Raw genomic sequence first — 19,153 nt, forward strand, 5'->3', positions numbered from 1 at the left:
GGAGGCAACCAGAGTTGCCCGGTGTTCAGCGGCCAGGACAAGTGTCCCCTGTGAGGGCTGGACCTCCGCAGCCAGGAAAGCACAGGGGAACTTCGGAGCTGCTGGGGAAGCCAGTTCTCGCTGTTCCCAGCCCTCCAGACACTGGCGTTCTGGTCTGTGGTTTCCTGGGTGAGGAAAAGGGGTTCTCTTGTGGGGAGAGGCCTGCCAAGTGTGAGAAATGGCAGGAAAGACATGAGGGGGCCTGAGCCGAGGCCCCCTTCCCTCCAGAACAGGCGATTTGAGGGGTGCACTTCTGCTGCTTCTAGCTCATGGAAAATACACAGGTCTCGTTCCAGCACCGAGTTTGCGCACTTGGCAAGCATTTCCTGAGCACATCCTAGGCCCGGACCACAGCCCTTAGAGAATTCCACCGAGGGACACAATCAGCCACCGGAGGAAGGTGCAAGGTGGTGTCAGGGCTCGAAGCCGGAGCACCAACCCCAGCCCGTGTTGGGAACGAGGAGATGTCTCTTGGTCACGGCCACTGTGAGCATAGTCCATTCTCCCGGATGCTGCCCCGTGCTCCGCACAGCGCTTGCCCAGCTCTGACCCGCAGACGGCTTACTTAGGATCTTGCTAACACCCTGATTTAGTAGGTCTGGGCCAGGGGGTGGGCAGACTGAGTTTCTGAGTTTCGAACAAGCTCCCAGATGAGGCCTGGCCCTACTTGGAGTAGCAAGGCCATAGAGGACCAAGAATAACCATTGTTTTGAGGTTTTTTTTTTTTAAAGATTTTATTTATTTATTTATTTATTTGAGGGAAGGACAGATAGCAAGAGAGAGAGCACAAGCTGGGGGCAGAGGGAGAAGCAGACTCCCGGCTGAGCTGGGAGCCCAACGTGGGGATCAATCCCAGGATCCCAGGACCACGACCTGAGCTGAAGACAGACAACCAACAAACTGAGCGCCCCAGGCACCCCAAGAACGACCATCTTGACTTTGAAATTGCCTTAGTCTTTTTTTCTTAAAGATTTTTTTTAAGTAATCTTAACACCCAACGTGGGGCTCAAACACACAACCCCAAGAGTCTCACGTTCCGCCAACCAGGCACCCCGAAACTGCCTTAGTCTTAATGTTCATGATAAACGTGGGTGCAGGGAGAGGGCGTTTGGTCAAGTGGTTCTTTGGTCCCCTTCGCAGCATTTGTTCTGAGCCGGCACCTTCTGTCCCCTTTTGTCCTCAAATCCCTGAAAAACTACATGGCAGGAGCACTGGTGGCTGAGGTCCCCTGGACGGGACAGGAGCAAGGGCCGAACCCAGGAGACAAAGAGGTACATACAGAAAGATGTCCTGTGAAGTGCATTTGTAAAAACGCAGATTGTGAGCAAAACCAACTTCTTTTCCAAAGAAGCAGGAAGAGTACCCAGCTTGTGGAGGAGGTCCTGGGGTCAGGCCTGTCCTTCCTGTTTCCTGAGCTGCCCTTGCATCACCTGCCACTCAGAAGACACCTCTGTGACCCTGAGACCACGGCCCCCTCTGACCTGTGCCTAGTGGCGTGGGAACATACCGGATGGATTGCATTTCCACCCTGTCCTCTGATACCCCATCGGACCAGAGAATCCTGACTGAGGGGACCCTCTTCAGACCTGGAAAGATGCAGCCTTGGTGAGGGGAGCTCCATGATAGCCACTTACCTGCTGGGGCCTGATGCCAGGTGCTGCTGTGGACTGGGCTTCTGGCTGGGCTAGGGGCCCTTGGCACCCAGGCAAAGGGCCAGTCCTTAAGGACTGGACTCAAAAATTAAGGTGCCTTATAAGAGGGTTTATGAAATTGGAAGAAAATCCCATCATCCCTGGGTCCTTTCCAGGCCAAAAAGTACCCTATAGCCACGAGTTTTTCCTCCTCTGGGAACTCCCAGGATGCTGCCCCATGAGGGGAGAAGCTCACCCAGAAGTTGGTGCCTTGAACAAAGAAAGGAAGGTAAAGGGAGACACATTTGTTTTTCCTTTCCAGAGGGCAACATACATAAAGATTACCATTGTAATCATTTTTTTTTAAAGTTTTATTTATTTTAGTGCTCGTTCCAGGGGAAGGCAGTGACCTCTGGAGAAGGAATGGGCGGCCTTGTAGAGGCCACAGGGGTGGTCAGGAAACCCAGGGGCCCTCTCCTCCTCTGCTGCTCTCTCTGCTCTCCCCAAGCAAGTCCCTGCCAGTTTCTGTCAGTTCAACTTCTATATGTGCATCTAATCATTTTTTTCCTTCTTCCATTTTCCTTGTATGCATAGGGGCTGAAATCTGCCCGGGCCCCCTCAACACTTGGTTGGGATCCCTAGGCATCTTAAAGGCCACAGTTCCCTGAGGTAACAGAGACTGGTTTCTTGAACATCTGAGGATGTCAGAAGTCAGTCCACAGGCTAAGAGAGAACAGGAGGCGCTACTAAATGTGTCTGGAACCTGGTGGGTTTGCCCTCTACAGGGCCTGGGTCCTGCCTGTCATTTTTTAAAAAAATTTAAAATTTTATCTTTTATTGAAGGACAGTTGACACAAGACGCCCGTCATCCTTTTTTTTTTTTTAATTTTTATTTTTTATTTATTTGACAGAGAGAAGACAAGCAGGGGGAAGGGTAGAGGGAGAAGCAGACTCCCTGCTGATCAGGGAGCCCGATGCGGGACTCCATACCAGGACCCTGGAATCATGACCTGAGCCGAAGGCAGACACTTAACCGACGGAGCCACCCAGGCACTCCAAAACACCCCCATCCTTAAGTGAAGTGTATAGGTTTCCCTCTTCCCTTTGGCAAATACCACTTCCCCTTCCTGAAATAAAAGGGCTCCCCAGCCTAGATCTATTGCTCCATAGACCACTGTGTCTCTTACAAAAGGGAGGATTTCCTGGGTGAACAAATGCAATGTGAGGCTGAGAGCCCTCAGTTCCCCTAGAGCAGCGGCAGTGACCCACTGGACCGGCTTGGCCTGGTCCAGGCTTGCCTGGCCGGGGAAGGAGAGAGCAGGTGTCAGGTTGTGCAGGGCCTGGAGGCCGGGGTTTGTAAGTGATTCTAAGTGTGCAGGAAAGGCACTAGAGCACGGTGACTGTGCAGTGTATGATCAGCTGCCTTGGGGACCACTGAGAAGGTTGGTGGAGTCTTCCTCCAACATCACAGAGCTGCTCTTCCAACCAAGTCCGCCCACCTTCTGACATTATTCTCAGTTGCTGAAGCCTGGCACGTGGGGCTCATCCTTCACACCTTCCACCTGATAGAGTCCCAGAAGTGCCCCTCCCAGCGCCCAGACTGTGTCCGGGCTCCAGGGGGACCCTCCCCTGACTCCTGTACTTTGCAGCTCAGGTCAGATCTCCAGCACCTCCGTTTTTGCAAGTTTTTTTTGCTCTGGCAGCGAGTCTCAGAATCAGCTGGGGGGCGGGGGGGTGGGCGCCGGGGCCTCACTTCAGACGGCGGCAGAGAACCTGCACGTTGCGTGGCGTGGCACTGGGCGAGAAAGGGCGTTGATGGGGGCCGGAGCGGCACCGCACAGCGACTGAAGTCACTGGTCGCTCCCCACAGCAGCTACGCCGGGGGTGGGCGCAGCACACCGGCCGGCGCTGTTGAATCACTGCGTTCCACACCTGGAACTAATCTTTGTGTGTCAACCATACTTAAATTAAAAAATTTTTTGTTTCCTTAATTAAGAGAAAAGAAGTGGTGGGTCTCAACCTCAGCCTCACCTCCAGCAGGGCGAGAGACGAGGAAGGAATAAGCCCCCTCCCGCTGGTGGGGGCGGCTCCTGCGTTCGCGCTTGGGAGTGGACACGTCCAGCCTGAAGCCCGCCCCTTCCCCTTCTCCACCCGCCTCGGTGGTGCCGGTGGCCCGGGGACGTCAACGGCCTCCGCCCGCGCGCCGCCTGTTCGCACCCTCCGGGTGCCTGCGAACGTCAGTCCCATTTTAGGGATGCGCGACGTGAGGCCAGCCCAGCGGCCCGCGCGCTCGGCCCGTCGCCCTTGACAACGCGACACAAGGTCACGGAGAGCCCGCCCCCAGGCCCGGCTGTCCCCGCGCGGGCCACGGAGGTCCCGTCCACTCTCCGGCGCAGGCGGCGGGCCGGGCAGCCCTGCGCTCACCATGACGTCAGCGCGCCGCGCCCGAGGAAGGCCCCGCCCCGCCCCACCCCCGCCGCGCGTGCTGCCCCGGCGCTGAGGAGGATAGACATGGCGCGCGAGCTGCGGGTGTTGCTGCTGTGGGGTCGCAGCCTGCGGGCTCCGGCCCTGGCGGCCGCCCCGAGAGGTGAGAGGGGCCGCGTGGATGGGTGGGCGGGCGGACCTCCCCCAGGTCCCGAGTCCGCTTCCTCATCCCCGGGAGGCACGGAGGTTCTGTGAGGTTTACGCGCCACATGTGCGGCGAGCGCTGAGCGTCCCGGTGTTGCCGGGCTGCCGGGGTTTCCTCCCCCACCCGCCCTCAGGTAGGGGGTTGAGCCCCGGCCCGCGACTTCTCCTGGTCGAGCCCTCGGCCCGGCTTGAGGCGGAGAGGTTGGAGGGCTCCTCGCTCCTGCAGCTGAGGGCAGTTTCGGGTAGTGGGAACGAACTTCACCTGGGTGATCATTTAAGCCGCTTCGTGGCGATTTTATTGCTCCCCGCCCCCAAGTCGTGTTATACCGGGGTGATGCGGAAGTCACTTTGTCAGCATCGGTCGGCACAAAACTTGAGTGCCCACTCCGCCCGGGACACGGCCGCGACCCAGGCAGAGCCGCCTCTGCCCTCGTGCAGCCCCTGGACTCGGTTCTTGACCCCCGTATTCCCAGGACCTGAAATTGGTAGGTGCTCAAAGAAGTGTTGGGGCCAAAAAAAAAAAAAAAAAAAAAAAAAACAAAATCTTTCTTACTCTCTCCTCGGAAGAAACTGTGGGTGAACGTTTTAGCGTTCTTTCCAGACTCTGCGCACAGTTACACACGTGTGGACAAATGTCTGTTTTTATGTGAAAATGCCTAACCCGTATATGCAGTTTGCTCCTGTATTGTTTTTGACCTTCTCTGCAAAGCTAATACATCCTGGCCTCAGTAAGCTTGGTCTGTGGCTTTCGAGGGGCATGCAACTTTCCTGTATTGTGCACGAATAGTCAGTCATTTACTTCGCTGTGAGTTTTGTTAATGGACGTAATAGATTTCCATGGTTTTTTGTTTTTGTCATTACAGTGTTGTGCAGAATGGGTGTTTAAATCTTCGTGCTCGTGTACGGCATTTCTTTAGAATTTCAGAATTCGAGTTTTAGGCTGTGCATATTTGAAATGTTAGCTGACATTGCCAAATTGCTGTGCAAAAAGTCTGTATCAGCTTATATTCCCGTTAGCAGGGAGTGAGACTACCTCTATCAAGGCATTTCCTCCGTGGTTAGTGAGAAAGAATGTTTTCATTTGTTGAATGGCCATTCGTATACCTTCTATGAATTTCTTTTTCCCATCTCCTACACTTTTTTCTATTACCTAAGTTTTAAATTTTGGTGTAGTGTCCCTATTTTTTAAACAATAATTTTTAAAAATAACATGCATTAACCGATAAGACAACTGTAAGTTTTATACTTTTGCTTGTGCTCACTGTCTTCCTTCTTTAGGATTTATTTCCTGTCATATGAGAGTATACCCTTGTGCTAGTTTTGCAGAAGTTGTCTTTGGGTTTTAAATTTTTTAAGCTCCACCATGTCTACAAGATTTTATTTTGTCCCCATACCTGTATAGTAGGTTGTCTGGGTATTGTATTCCAGGTCAAAATAATTTTCCTTCAAAGAGTGAGATTGCACTGCTGTTTTCTAACACCTGAGTTAAGGATGAGCAGTCATATTATTTTCATTGTTTCTCTTGTAGCTAACTTGGTGTTTTTTGGGTTTTTTGTTTACCTTTCTCTGGAGGTTAAGGTTCTTTTCTTTTTTGTTCATGTTCTAAGATGTTGCAACCATGTATGTTGTACATAGTGTCTCTTCCACTGGGAAGACAGGCCAGTTTTCAGCCCAGCCAGTTTTTGTTCTCCGATTTTTTAAGTCTTTCCCTTAATAATCTGCATCCTCTCCTTCTGAACTTCCATCGAGGTGCTCTGTCCATGCAGTCTTTTGTTTGAATCTAAGATTGAGAACCTATTCTTGGAAGCGTGACGTATTGCAGATGCCCTTGCTACCCACCTGTGTGGGCAGTCATGAAGGTACAGTTGTTTGGAGGGATGGGTGAGTTTAGCCTAGAAAACATGTATCTTATACAAGGGGGGGGGGGGAAGAATAAGAGAAGTCACCTCTACAGAAAATTCAGAATTCACCTGTATTTTTTTTCTCTGTTGCTGAGAAAGTGTTGCCAAATGTTAGCATGTGTTTGACTTCACATCTGAGAGTCTGACTTTGTAACCATCCCAGTCCTTCCCACCTTCTCTGTAAGATGTGGAACAGTCTCAGCTTGTGGACTTTTTTTTTTTTAATTTTTGCTCATTACTTAGTTTATTCAACAGATATATTTTGAGGGGCACCTGGCTGGCTCAGTCAGAAGGGTTTGCAACTGTTGATCTCAGGGTTATGAGTTTGAGCCCCGTGTTTGGTGTAGAGATTACTTAAAAAAAAAATTAAAAGCATATTTTGAATGTTCTCTGGGACTTAAAGATGATGTGACCCTGCCATTGGGGTCAGAGGTTAAGTGGGAGCATGTGTTTTCCAGGCAGTGTACTAGGCCATACTGGAGGCCTGTGTGGCCAGTCAGGGAGTGCAGAAACATGTGGATGATTGCTCGTGTGGATCTCACAGAAGAGAGGGTTATGGGCCTCGTCTTGAAAGCACCAGTTGCAGGGTAGGGAAGCACTACTGAATGATTGGGTTTGACAAGAAATGGGAATGTACGGGAGTGAGGGTGAAAGAGGCTGAAAATTATGTCCTTTCTCTTCTGTTAGATGTGAACTCGTGGACCATTTTCTGTAATTATCAGGACAGGCACAGTGCCAGACCTGGGCCAGTGTTGTCCCTGGTGAATCTTAAGTTGACTGGTAGTTGAGAACCAATGAGTAATTCCTTCTGGTAAAAGGTGGTTATTATAAGGAGTAGGGCTGTCAGAACCTGGATAATAGGAAAATGTCGTGTTCATAATAAAAATGTAAACTGCCATCAAACCTTTCCACCAGTTCTGACGAGTAATAGAAGTAATGGATTTGCCGGTAGACAAACAAGAAACCACCTCCTAGAGAAAAGACGACCAGCCTGAAAAACCAGCAACAGGCTTGGTCCCCAGAAGCAGGTGATTGTGTTGTAAGGTGGAGAGGGTGGTGGGTTGGTCATTTCACGTGGCTTTGTAACTGCCTTGACACCACAGCCTGAGCCCTGTGTCCTACTCTCGAGGACACTCATTCTTACTGTTGGCATCGCCAGGACCCCATTATGAGGCAGCCGCGGTAGGACTGCTTGAGCCTCGAGTTAGTGTCTTCTGCCTTTTCCAGTCTCTGTAAGCTGGAACCTTTGCTGGAATTTTCTGGCTTAGAAGTGAGACTTGGAAGGGGTGAGGAGTCTGCACCAGAGAAGTCAGAGGAGCAGGGTTCTCCTCTTTGTTGTAGGGCTCCAGCATTGCCAGTTTATTTCCCAGAATGAACCCACCTGACCCTTTGTTGATTTATTTTGCTTCCTCCCTCTGCCCTCACTTTGGGGGCCCGTGCTGTTTAATCCATGCCCTCCCACCTCTTGTGTTGCAGCCTTTGAGAATTGAGGCAAATTTCAGGTGCTCCCAGGCTTTCTGCAGAATGAGCGGAGCAGCACTTGTGGGGCACATTTCACTCTCCGTGAAACAGCTCTATCCGTTGCTAACATAGCGTTAACGATAATGGGTTTGATCCTTAACTGCTTAGACCCCGAATGGCATTGCCACCTCTATAAACCACGCTTCTGGAGCCTTGGTCAGCACCAACGAGGCACATAGGCAAAGGGTGAGCGGCCGGCTGCCCTAGAGGTACCAGGTGGGCTGTGGGCGTGAGGCGCTTGGTTAGTACCAGAGGGGCCGTGTTACCTGCAGAAGATCAACCCAAATGTAATAGGTTAGTGAAGGCCTTATTAGTTACTGCTGAGTAGTGGGCCAGAATTAAGGCAAAACAAAAACAAAACACCTAAGTGTTTGCTGCCCTTGTCCATTTAGACAAATGCTGCTTGAAGGGATGGGGGACGGAGTTGGATTGATGAGAAAACAAACATTTCTCCCCTCTGTCCCCAAAGTCCAGTCCCAGGTAACAGGTGATTTCTGTAAGGAAACTTACTGAGGCAGTGGTGATGGTCTCTGTCTCAAACCGGAGTACTGACTTGGCATCAGCGCAGTGTATCCAGTTCATCACACTCCAGTGAAATGTTTTAGTTCAAAGCCAGAGGATGTTCTTGAATTACATTTTTGGTGCCCTTAAGTAGCCAGCTAGAATTTTTCTTAAATGCTCTCTTGTTCAGTCTAGATACGGAAGACTCGACTTCTAGAAAACTGTTTGCTTACTCTACAAAGAAATTCTGTAGCATTCAATAAAGATAGATTTTGGGGTGTTCATTTCTGATACGGATGCTGAAGCCACTAGGAATTACAGACGATGAAAATTGTAGCTTAGAGAATCGCTATCTGGGGCGCCTGGGTGGCTCAGTCGTTAAGCATCTGCCTTCGGCTCAGGGCGTGATTCCAGGGTTCTGGGATCGAGCCCCGCATCAGGCTCCCTGCTGGGAGCCTGCTTCTTCCTCTCCCACTCCCCCTGCTTGTTTTCCCTCTTTCGCTGGCTGTCTCTCTGTCAAATAAATAAAATAAAAAAAAGAACCGCTATCTACTTGGGCATCATCTCCACTTGCTTTTTCATCGGGTGAATGCCCGCAGATCAGGGAAATTGAATTCAGGTGTACCTGAGTCATGGGCTTAACTAATTCTGAGAGTAGCTCAGTTATTCAGCAGCCGTATAATTAAGACATGTGATTAGAACCTTAAAAAGTTGTTTTGAGATAGCCAAAACGAATACACTATTAAAAAAAACCCAAAAGATTATATGGCAATACTATTAACAAATAGGTCTCCATCCTTGTAGTGGAACTGGATGTGTCAGGTAGCCAGCGTGGTGCGTGGCCATTATGGTTCACACACACCAGTCTTCTCCCATTTATGGAGAATGGAGCGCCTGAGGGGATGTTCTGTGAAGCTTACTTTTAAAGAAGTAAAACATTTCATTTTAGCCGTTAAGATTAGAAGTCTTTCTAAAACAAGTACCTCAGATGGAACGTAACTGAACCTTCTCCTTTGATGTTTTCAGGGTCATTGTGAGTGTTAGTCTACGGTTTTTTCTAGTAACACACAGGCTCTTGAGGGCCACTGGGTAGGACGACTCCGTCTGTGAAGTGGAACTGCTACTTGAGTGTTGCTAAGTTTTTAGCCTTCTTTCCTCTTGCTTAGCTGGCGGGGCCTCCCTGGGGCCACGTTCCCTCCTCTGCCCGTTTCCAGATGTGGGCTGGGAAACTAGATTATAAAACTTGTTAGCAGCAGGTTTCTTATTTTTTTTTTTTTTTAAGATTTTATTTATTTATTCGACAGAGATAGAGACAGCCAGCGAGAGAGGGAACACAAGCAGGAGGAGTGGGAGAGGAAGAAGCAGGCTCATAGCAGAAGAGCCTGATGTGGGGCTCGATCCCACAACGCCGGGATCACGCCCTGAGCCGAAGGCAGACGCTTAACCGCTGTGCCACCCAGGCGCCCCAGCAGCAGGTTTTTTAAAAGAGAAAGGTGGGGGCCACCTGGGTGGCTTAGTCAGTTGGGCGTCTGCCTTCGGCTCAGGTTATGACCCTGGGGTCCTGGGATTGAGCTTGGTATCTGGGCTCCCTGCTCAGTGGGGAGCCTGCTTTTCCCCTGCCCGCCTCTCTGCCTACTTGTGCATGCGTGCTCTTTCTCAAATAAATAAAATATTTAAAATAAATAATAAAAGAGAAAGAGGGGTTGTTGGTGGGGACAGGAATAGTCTTGGGTGACTAAAGCTCAGGGTGTGGGTTTTATGTCCTATATTTTGACTCTTAGGAGGTACCCCTCCCTTTTTGTTTCTTTGTATTTGGAGAGTTGATGTTTCTTTTCTTTTTTTTTTTTTTTTTTAAAGATTTTATTTATTTATTTGACAGAGATAGAGACAGCCAGCGAGAGAGGGAACACAAGCAGGGGGAGTGAGAGAGGAAGAAGCAGGCTCATAGCAGAGGAGCCTGATGTGGGGCTCGATCCCATAACGCTGGGATCACGCCCTGAGCCGAAGGCAGACGCTTAACCGCTGTGTCACCCAGGCGCCCCTGATGTTTCTTGATAGAGTATCAGTACAGCTTAATAAATGATGAGGACAGGTAGGAAGCAGTGAAAATGTTCGAGAATGCCAGAGGTAAGAACTTAGAAATTTTTGAGGGAGTATAATTCCTTATTTGGTATGTAAGTAGAAAGAGGAACGTTCTGTCTGGAATATTGGAAAACTTGGGGCACCTGGATGGCTCAGTCAGTTAAGCAGCCAACTCTTGATTTTGGCTCAGGTCACAATCTCAGGGTTGTGAGCTGGAGCCCTGAATCCAGCTCTTTGTTCAGCGTGGAGTCTGCTTGTCCCTCTCCCTGCACGTGTGTGCATGTGTGTGCTGTCTTACTCTCACTTTCTCTCTCTAAAATACATAAAATCTTCAGAACATTGAAAAACTTAAATGTTACCTGACGTAATTACAGAATTTAAGGAACGAAATGTTTGGAGAAATTTCAGATGTGAATAGCTAACCTATGGTATTTGGTGAAAGTTGAATAATGAAACCGTCTGTGTTGACTTACTGAAAAGCAGAGAATTTCATGCGTATCAGCATAAAACTCTGGTAAAATAATTGGAGATGTTCAGGGGGAAAAAGCTAGAGGCTACATTGTAAAGAGCTACAGTTTTTCCAGGATAGTATTTCTACTTTGTGGGAGAGCATTAATTCTGCTTTTCACTGATCTGAAAGTACCTTTAGTTTATGGAGTTTTAAGTTTACAAAGCAAACTTATTTTTAAAGAAATATTTTCTAGAACCCAAAGCTTTATTTTTTTATTTTTTTTAATTTTGTTTCTTTGACAGCACAAGCAGGGGGAGCAGCAGGCAGAGGGAGAGGAGAAGCAGGCTCCCCGCAGATCAGGGAGCCCAACGTGGGACTTGATCCCAGGACCCTGGGCCAAAGGCAGACACTTAACTGACTGAGCCACCTAGCCCCCCTCCCATCCCAAAGCTTTAAACTTAGAAATGTTTATGCTGAAATGAGATGAGTAAATTTCTAACTTCTGTTGTCACAAGCTCCCTGTAAGAAATGCATTTGTACTGTGACCTGTTACATACAGGATATGTGAGAGTATATGATACAAGTATGTGTACCTGTTTAGCTGAACGAGTTTCATAAATACCTTTATCATGTGATACTTTCCATTTCATTTTTTAAAAAAGATTTTATTTATATATTTGAGAGAGTGAGTAGATCACAAGCAGGGGCAGAGGGAGGAGAAGCAAGCTCCCCGCTCAGCAGGGAGCCCCATGCGGGGCTCAATCCCAGGACCCTGGGATCATGACCAGAGCCGAAGGCAGATGCTTGACCGACTGAGCCACCCAGGCAACCCTCCATTTCATTTTTTTTAAAAAAAAATATTGGTTTAACCCACATTCAGTGATTTCGAAACCAGCCACCAAGATTGGTGGGTCACCAATCTAGACCTATAATCTGTGAAGCTCTTTGAGTTATGTGTCTGTGCCTTCTGAGAAAATAACCACGTGTTTATTGAGGGCCTGCTCTGACTCTAGCATCATCATGGGAAAGACAGACTTGCAGTCCAGGTTAGCCCACCAGAACATCTCCCACGTGGTGTAGTGCTAGCAGTTCATTCCATCATCTAAGCTGAGTCCTGTGTGCCCAGTACTGCCTCTGGTGCTGCCCTGGGGACGAAACAGACAAGAATCCTGGCCCTCCACGGTGCTGGGGTGGAGACAAGTAAATGCAACGTGAATGTTAGGTGCCAAGCCCTATGAAGAAACCAAAGCAGGAAGGGGATCCTGATAGAGAGTGGTCAGGGAAGGCCTCCCGTGGAAGGTGGCATTAAGCACAGCCTGGAAAAGGGGGAAGGTGGCTGGGGAAGGGCAGCTCAAGCTGAGGTAGCAGCCCATGCCAGGGTCCTGAGGGAGGAGCGGGCTGGCATGCTGCGGGGACAGCTAGGAGCCCGGGGCCGGTGCTGGGGGCACTTTTGAGAGCAGTCAAGTCAGAGGTGTGACTTTACTGTGAGTCTCAGATTGAGATTCGTCCGATGGGTAAGACTGGGCATTGAGTTCAGAGTTAAGGCTAATGTTATAGTTTTCTGAGGAAAATCCTTCAAGTTTTTGTTACTGAGAAAGTAGGGCTGCTTTCCAGAACCAGTTGGTACAGTGAAGAAATATCTCCTTCCACCCTTAGTGCACAGCGGTGCCAGGAAAAGCCCCTGGGGCGACATGGGGGTGCGCACCCACTGCATCAGGTATGCGGGCAGGCCTCCCCGGCCCTTCCTGCGATGCGTCTCGGGGTCCGTTTCCCGTGACTGCGCGAGCTGTGCTGTCTCCTGTGTGGGTGCCCCTCACTCAGCCCTTTCCCGAGGGGCATTGAGGCTGTTCCCAGGTCTGCTTAAATCACAGGCCACACCTTCACCAGCGAGAACCTGTTATTTTAAAAATCTCTGTCAGTCTGACCGTGAAAATGCTGTCTTGTTTTCACGTGCATTTCTTTAGTCCTGAGTGTGGTCAAGCATCTCCTTCTCATTCAGAGCCGCTAATGTCTCTCTTTTTGGGAATTGCCATTTTTCTGTTAAGCTCTTGGCCTTTTTGTTACACACCTGTAAGTGACCTTCTGTATTAGAAGCTGGCCTTCTGCTGTTTGCCTGCCGACTTCAGTTTTGTTTTGTTTTGTTTTTGGTAGCATGGTTAGTCTTAGTTGTCCATGTATATGTATTTTAAGTAAGCTTTATGTCCAGCATGGGGCAAGAACTCACGACCCTGAGATCAAGAGTCACACACTCTTACTGACTGTGCCATCCAGGCGCCCCCATGTATGTTATTTTTTTAATTAAATTTTATTTTTATTTTTTAAAAATATTTTTGTATTTTTAAGTATCTTTACGCTCACTGTGGGGCTCAGACTCACAACCTGACGTTAGGAGCCGCGTGCTCTATTGACTGGGCCAGCCGGCACCCCATGTGAGGAGAACTTCTATGATTTATTCTATTTAATTTTTATGTACTCTATAAATTTATGGTTCTTGGGTTATGTATTTTGTTTAGAAAGCATTTCCCCTTAAATTATTAGAGAAAAAGATGTCAAGATGATCAATATCAGTAGGAAAGGCAAATCAAAACCACAGGGAAGTGTCACTTCGTACCCACTCCGGTGTTTGGAGTAAAAGCCACAGGTGACAGTGATGTGCTTTGGAGTGTTGAGGTCTGGAGCCAATGGCCAAGAAAGGATTCTTGAAACGTCTTTGGTGCAAAACGGTGATTTTATGAAAAGCACGGGGACGAGACCCGTGGGGAGAAAGAGCTGCACTGGGATCTTGAGTGACTGATTAGCTAAGAGTTTCTATCCTAGTGAGGGACGGGTGATGTTAGGGCTCCTGGAAATTGAGTCTGCAGGTTTCCGGAGATTGCTTTTTCCTCCCCCCGCTCAAGATTTTGTTTATTTATTTGACCGGGGTGGGGGGGGCGGAGAGAGCACAAGTAGGGGAAGGGGCAAAGGGAGATGGAGAAGCAGACTCCCCGGGGAACTTGATGCGGGACTCGATCCCAGGACCCTGAGATCATGACCTGAGCTGAAAGCAGACACTTAACTGACTTACTCACCCTGGTGCCACTGCCCAAGTGTTATTTAAAAGGGGGTATTTCAATTTTCACATGATTAGATCTCTAAAAATCAGCTTCATTGAGGTGTAATTTATGTACAATAATATTCACTAATTTTAACTATACAATTTGTTGAATTTTGACAGAATCATTTGACCACCACATACTCGGGATATAAAACATTATTAAAAAAAGATTTTATTTATTTGAGAGAGAGAGTGAAGCATAAGCAGGGGGAGGGGCAGAGGGAAAAGCAGACTCCCCGCTGAGCAGGGAGCCTGATGTGGGACTGGCTCTATGTGGGGCTGGATCCCAGGACCCTGAGATCATGACCTGAGCTGAAGGCAGATGCTTAACCCACTGAGCCAGCCAGGGTCCCTAGAGATTGCTTTTTTTCTTGTAAATCGTTAAGACAGTTGCAAACTGAGACCCGTGTCCTGCATGACTGTGATCTCTATCAGTTAACCACTTGTTTTTCCCTTTCCTTTGTTTCAGGGCAGCCAGGAGTGCTTGAAGAATGTCACACATATCCCACCTTGGTGGGGGGGCAGTTTGCGGGTTGTTAGCTTGTGCTTTGCTCTCAGCTTGCCTTCTGCCCCCTCATCAGTAACACCATAGCATCGGGGAGGGTGTGGGGAAGTCGGAGCACTTGCTCCCTGCTGGCGGGAATGTAGCTGCATCACTTTGGAAAACAGCCTGCAGTTCCTCCAATGGCTGAACACACTTACCATTCAGCCTAGCACTGCCAGTCCTAGGTGTATACCCAGGGGACCCTAAAACATACATCCTCACAGAAGCTTGTACAACAATGTTCACAGCACAGCCAAAAAGCAGAAATACCCCAGTTGCTCATTAGCTCACAAATGGATAAACAACGTGTGGTCTGACTGGATAACGGAATATTATTCACCATGTGGCACCGGGCTGGCTCAGTCAGAAGAGCTGCAACTCTTGATCTCTGGGTCGTGAGTTAGAGCCCCATGTTGGGTGTAGAGATTACTTCAGCAAATATTTTTAAAAAGAATATTATTCAGCCCTAAAAAGGAGTGAGATGTGATATGTGTTATAACAAGGATGAACCTTGAAAAACATTACATTAAGGGAAAGAGGCCAGACACACAAGACCATGTATAGTGTGGTTCCATTTGCGTGAAATGTCCCAAACTGGCAAATCTATAGGGACAGAGAGCGACTGCCAGGAGCCAGGGGAGTAGGGAGTTGTTGCTAATGAGCATGTGGTTTCTTTCTGGGGTGATGACACGTTCTGGGACTAGATGGTGGTGATGGACGCACAGCTCTGTGAATGTGCTAAGCCCACGGAACTGTACACTTGGTGCGAATTATATCTCCCTAAAGCTGTTCTTAAAATACCTCTGACACGGGCGCCTGGCTGGCTCAGTCATTGAGTGTCTGCCTTCGGCTCAGGTCATGATCCAGGGGTCCCGGGATCCAGCCCCATGTCAGGCTCCCTGCTCAGTGGGGAGCCTGCTTCTCTGTCTGCCCCTCCCCCGGCTTGTGCTCTCTTGCGCGCGCACTCTCAAATTAATTTTTTAAAAAGTTTATTGTTAATTTTAAGTAATTAAGTATTGATTTGATTGAAAAGGTATGTGTTGAGCAGTCTCGCTCTCAGCTTGGTCCCCTTCTCCATGCCCTGGCCCTCCTAGGTTATCTCGGTCAGGAGTTGCTCATACATCCTGCCCATGTTCATGTGGTTACAGTAAGTACGGTTGAGCCCTGTCTCTGTATCTTAGTCACTTAGCAGACCCTGGAGAGCTTGCTGTGACAGCACCACAGTTTCCCTCCTTTTTTTTTTTTTCTTTTTTTTTTTGACAGCCACATAGTAGTAGTAGGAGTCTAGGAGTTGCTGGGTGTTGGGAGGCAGGCACTATGGTTGATGTCCTGTCCTCTGTACGGGGACATGTGGGTGGATTCCAGGCATTTGCTGTTCTGTACAGTGTTACAGTGTATGGCCCTTCAGGTCTGTCTTTATATATAGGTTCAGGTGTATCCAGGGAGGAAAGTCGCCACACGGAATTGCCAGATGTGAGAGGGTACATGAATTTGTCATCTTGACCAGTGTGGCCAGATCACCTTCCTCAGGGTCAGGCCATTTCCTGCTGCCCTGCGTGGCTCCCACAGGCCACCAGAAGTACTGTCTGGAAGTTGCCCTTCAAGTAGTGTGGGTGTGTGGGTGTCTCTCCCTTCATCTGAGCTGGTGAAGGTTAACTGTGGTTGGAACTGGGGCACGGTGCCCACGTGGGGGCCTCGGATCCAGGAGTATTGATGGAGTTGTTGGGCTTGCCGGGCCCTGCCTGATTCCCTTCTTTCCTGCCCTTACCTTCCATCCATCCCTGTAGGCTGGCCTCCAGCTTGGGCTTCCTATTCCCCTTCCCCTGGGCTTCAGGGAGATCCTGCCCCTGGCCATGTTACGTCCCCCGGGTGACGCTTCGGGAAGCTCCTCTCCGTAGGTCGTGCTGGGTTCCAGGAGGCTGTGTGTGCTGTTCTGTGGGCAAGTTCCGTGACCCAGAGAGGTGGGGGCTTTCTTTCCTTTCATCCCCTCCCCTTTCCCCTTCATACATTCCATCTAAAGAGAAATGCATTGAGTTTGTGCAGTTGAAAAAGAAGCATCAAATGAATGTGCATTACCCAGAGTAAGGACTAGAGCTCACCGTCCCCTGAAGGCCTGTGTGCTCCTTCCTGATGCGTGCCCTTTGCTCTCTCCTACAGGTAACTGCTGACCTGAATTGTCAGGTTTTTCCTTTACTTTTCTTTATACTTCTGGGTATATGGATATATATGTACCCAATTTTGTATATACACACACACAGTGTATTAAAATCATACAGTGTATGTTCTGCTGGACCTTTTTTGGGTCAACATTTTGTTTTCTTAACTTTATCCATGCTAGTGGTGTAGTTCATTGCTGTTAATTCCATTGTGTTAATACCTTCATTTCTTTATGTTGAATTTCTGACCTGTACTTAAATGGAGCTGCTGGATCCTTTGGCGTGCTGCGGCTTGCTGAGTAACGCACAGATACTTCCCAGAAAAGAGTTGTGTTGCTGTATACGCCCATCAGCGATGTATGAAAGGCCCTTTGGCCCCACAGCCCTCTCCAGTCCTTGGTATTTTCAGACTAATTTATAATCTTTGCACATCTGGAGAGTGATGAATGCTATCTTGTGACCGTGTGTGTTTGATTACAAGATACACATCAGGCAGTACATGAACTAACCGTCCAGCTTAGTGGTGCAGGATTATCTGTAAGATGTATCCGTGTCATTGTCCTGTAACCCTCCATCGTGAGAAGATACCGCAGCTCTTTCTCCCCCCAGGTGCAGGCGTGTGGCTTGTGTGGAGGCAGCCACGCACTTGGTGGCGCAAGCACCCTGCCTCGCGGACACGTGCAGGGTGTGTGGCCCGAGTGGAGTTGCTGGGTTTAGGATATGCGTTCTTACTACGCAGTTGTGACTGTTTTCCAGTGTGGGTCCTGACGTACATTCCACCACCTCTGTGTGAGAGAGTTGTCGCTGTGCCATGTCCTCACTGACACTCAGGATTTTAGACGTTTTAAACGTTTGTGAATTTGATGGTTACAAAATGATATTTCAGTTGTTTTGATGAATTGCTAATGAAGTTGAGCATCTTCTTTCCGTGGTTTATTGGCCATTTGTTTCCATTTCTGTGAAATCCTTTTCATGTCTTTTGCCTCAATATTTTCTTCTGGATTGGTTGTCTTTTCTTACTATGTATTTTTGTATATGCTCTTTATGGGCACTAATCTTCTATCACTATCCTTTGTCAGTAATGATTGTTCTCCCAGGTGTGGCTCGCCGCTTCACTTTCATCCTGGTGTCTGTTTTTTGGTTTTTTTTGATGAACAGAAGTTCTTAATTTTGTCAGATATACCAGTCTTTTCCTTTGTGGTTCACCCAAGGTTCTGTAAGCTAAGGCCTTTGGGTTGGGTGAGGCCACAGCCTGTTTTTGTAAATAAAGTTTTATGGGGGCCCAGGCATGCTCAAACTTTCATGTTTGCAGCCACTTTCCCGCTGCGACGGCAGAGTTGAGCAAGAGAGACCACAGGGCCCAGAAGGCCTAAAATACATACTGTCTGCCCTTTCCAGGAAACGTTTGCCAATCTCTGTTTATCCCAAGGTCATAAAGATCATCTGCTTCCGTAAAAGTTGTTTCCTGATGCATTTCTACCAAACAGGAGTAGGAGCCTTCATTTGAAGCTTTACTCATTCTCTCTTTGCTGGTAAACTTTCTCATGGGCTTCATTTTCAAGATAGAAGATTAGAAAAGACTTGCAAACTAGCAATCACAGGCTAAATCTGGCTGTAAACAAATTGCGTTTGGCCCAAATATTAGAAAAAAAAAAAGTAGTTGCAAATACAGATTTCACGTAAATATTTGAATTGCTTATTTCTTTTGGAAAATGAAAAGTTCTGAGAGTTTTGGCCTACATTCCACAATGGCAACAGTCTCTTGGAATGTAGTGGCAGCTGCTGCCTCCCGCCGACGGGCCTGCGGCTCTGCCGTTGGCTTAGTACCGTGCTCTCAGCTGCTCTTCGTCCAGAGGCCGTTGGTGCTGTTTTTTCTACGAGTATTTGTTCATGCAGTAAATTATTTGATTGATGGTCTAGTGCTAAACAGCCTTGCATCCCTGGAATAAACCCGTTTGGTCGTGATGTGGCATCATTTTTACATATTGCAGGATTTGATTTGCTAATTTTTCACTTAGGAGCTCCGTGTCTGTGTTCATAAGGGATATTGGTCTCTTCTCTATTGTGCGCGTGTAGTGTCTCTGGCACACTGATGATTAGGGTTGTGCTGTCATCATAAAACTTCTCAGGAAATACTCTTTTTCTGTTTTCTGAAATAGTTTGTGAAGATTGGTGTTATTGCTTTCTTCGGATGTTTGATGTATTTCACTGGTAAAAATTCTAGGCCTAGAATTTAATTTGTGGAAATATTTTTGAAAACAAATTGAATTTCTTTATTAGATATGAAGCAATTTGGAATTTATCTTTCATCTTCTGTCACTCTGGATAAATTTAATTTTTTTCAAGGAATTTATCCATTTCACCTAAGTTGTTAAATTTTTGCTATGAATTTGTTCAGAATGTTTCCTTATTATCCTTTTAATGTCTGTAGAATTTGTAATGATAACCCCACCTTCATTCCTGATGTTAGTGATGGATGTTCTCTCTTTTCTTGATCACCCATCACTCCTGTTGATCTTTTTCAAGAATCAGCTGTGGCTTTAATTTTCCTCAGTTTATTTTGTGTTTCATTGATTTGTGTTCTTTGTTATTTCCTCCCTTCTAT

The 19,153-nt window shown here is 48.0% G+C and overlaps 1 protein-coding gene across 2 annotated transcripts in view; it reads left to right on the forward strand.

The window, feature by feature from the left end:
• The first annotated feature begins 3,832 nt into the window (after nt 1-3,832).
• Nucleotides 3,833-19,153, forward strand: part of TRAP1 (TNF receptor associated protein 1) — a 47,792-nt gene continuing 32,471 nt past the window's right edge. The window contains exon 1 of one of the 2 annotated variants that reach the window (XM_034670480.1): nt 3,833-4,257. Coding sequence is in view for 1 of the 2 variants with exons in the window: in XM_034670481.1 (XP_034526372.1) it covers nt 4,182-4,257 (76 nt within the window). In the remaining variant the exon portion in view is untranslated. The remainder of the gene's footprint in view (nt 4,258-19,153) is intronic. The other variant, XM_034670481.1, reaches the window with a different exon arrangement.

Source organism: Ailuropoda melanoleuca, chromosome 10 (genome assembly GCF_002007445.2).
Source record: "Ailuropoda melanoleuca isolate Jingjing chromosome 10, ASM200744v2, whole genome shotgun sequence".
Taxonomy (NCBI): Eukaryota; Metazoa; Chordata; class Mammalia; order Carnivora; family Ursidae; genus Ailuropoda; species Ailuropoda melanoleuca.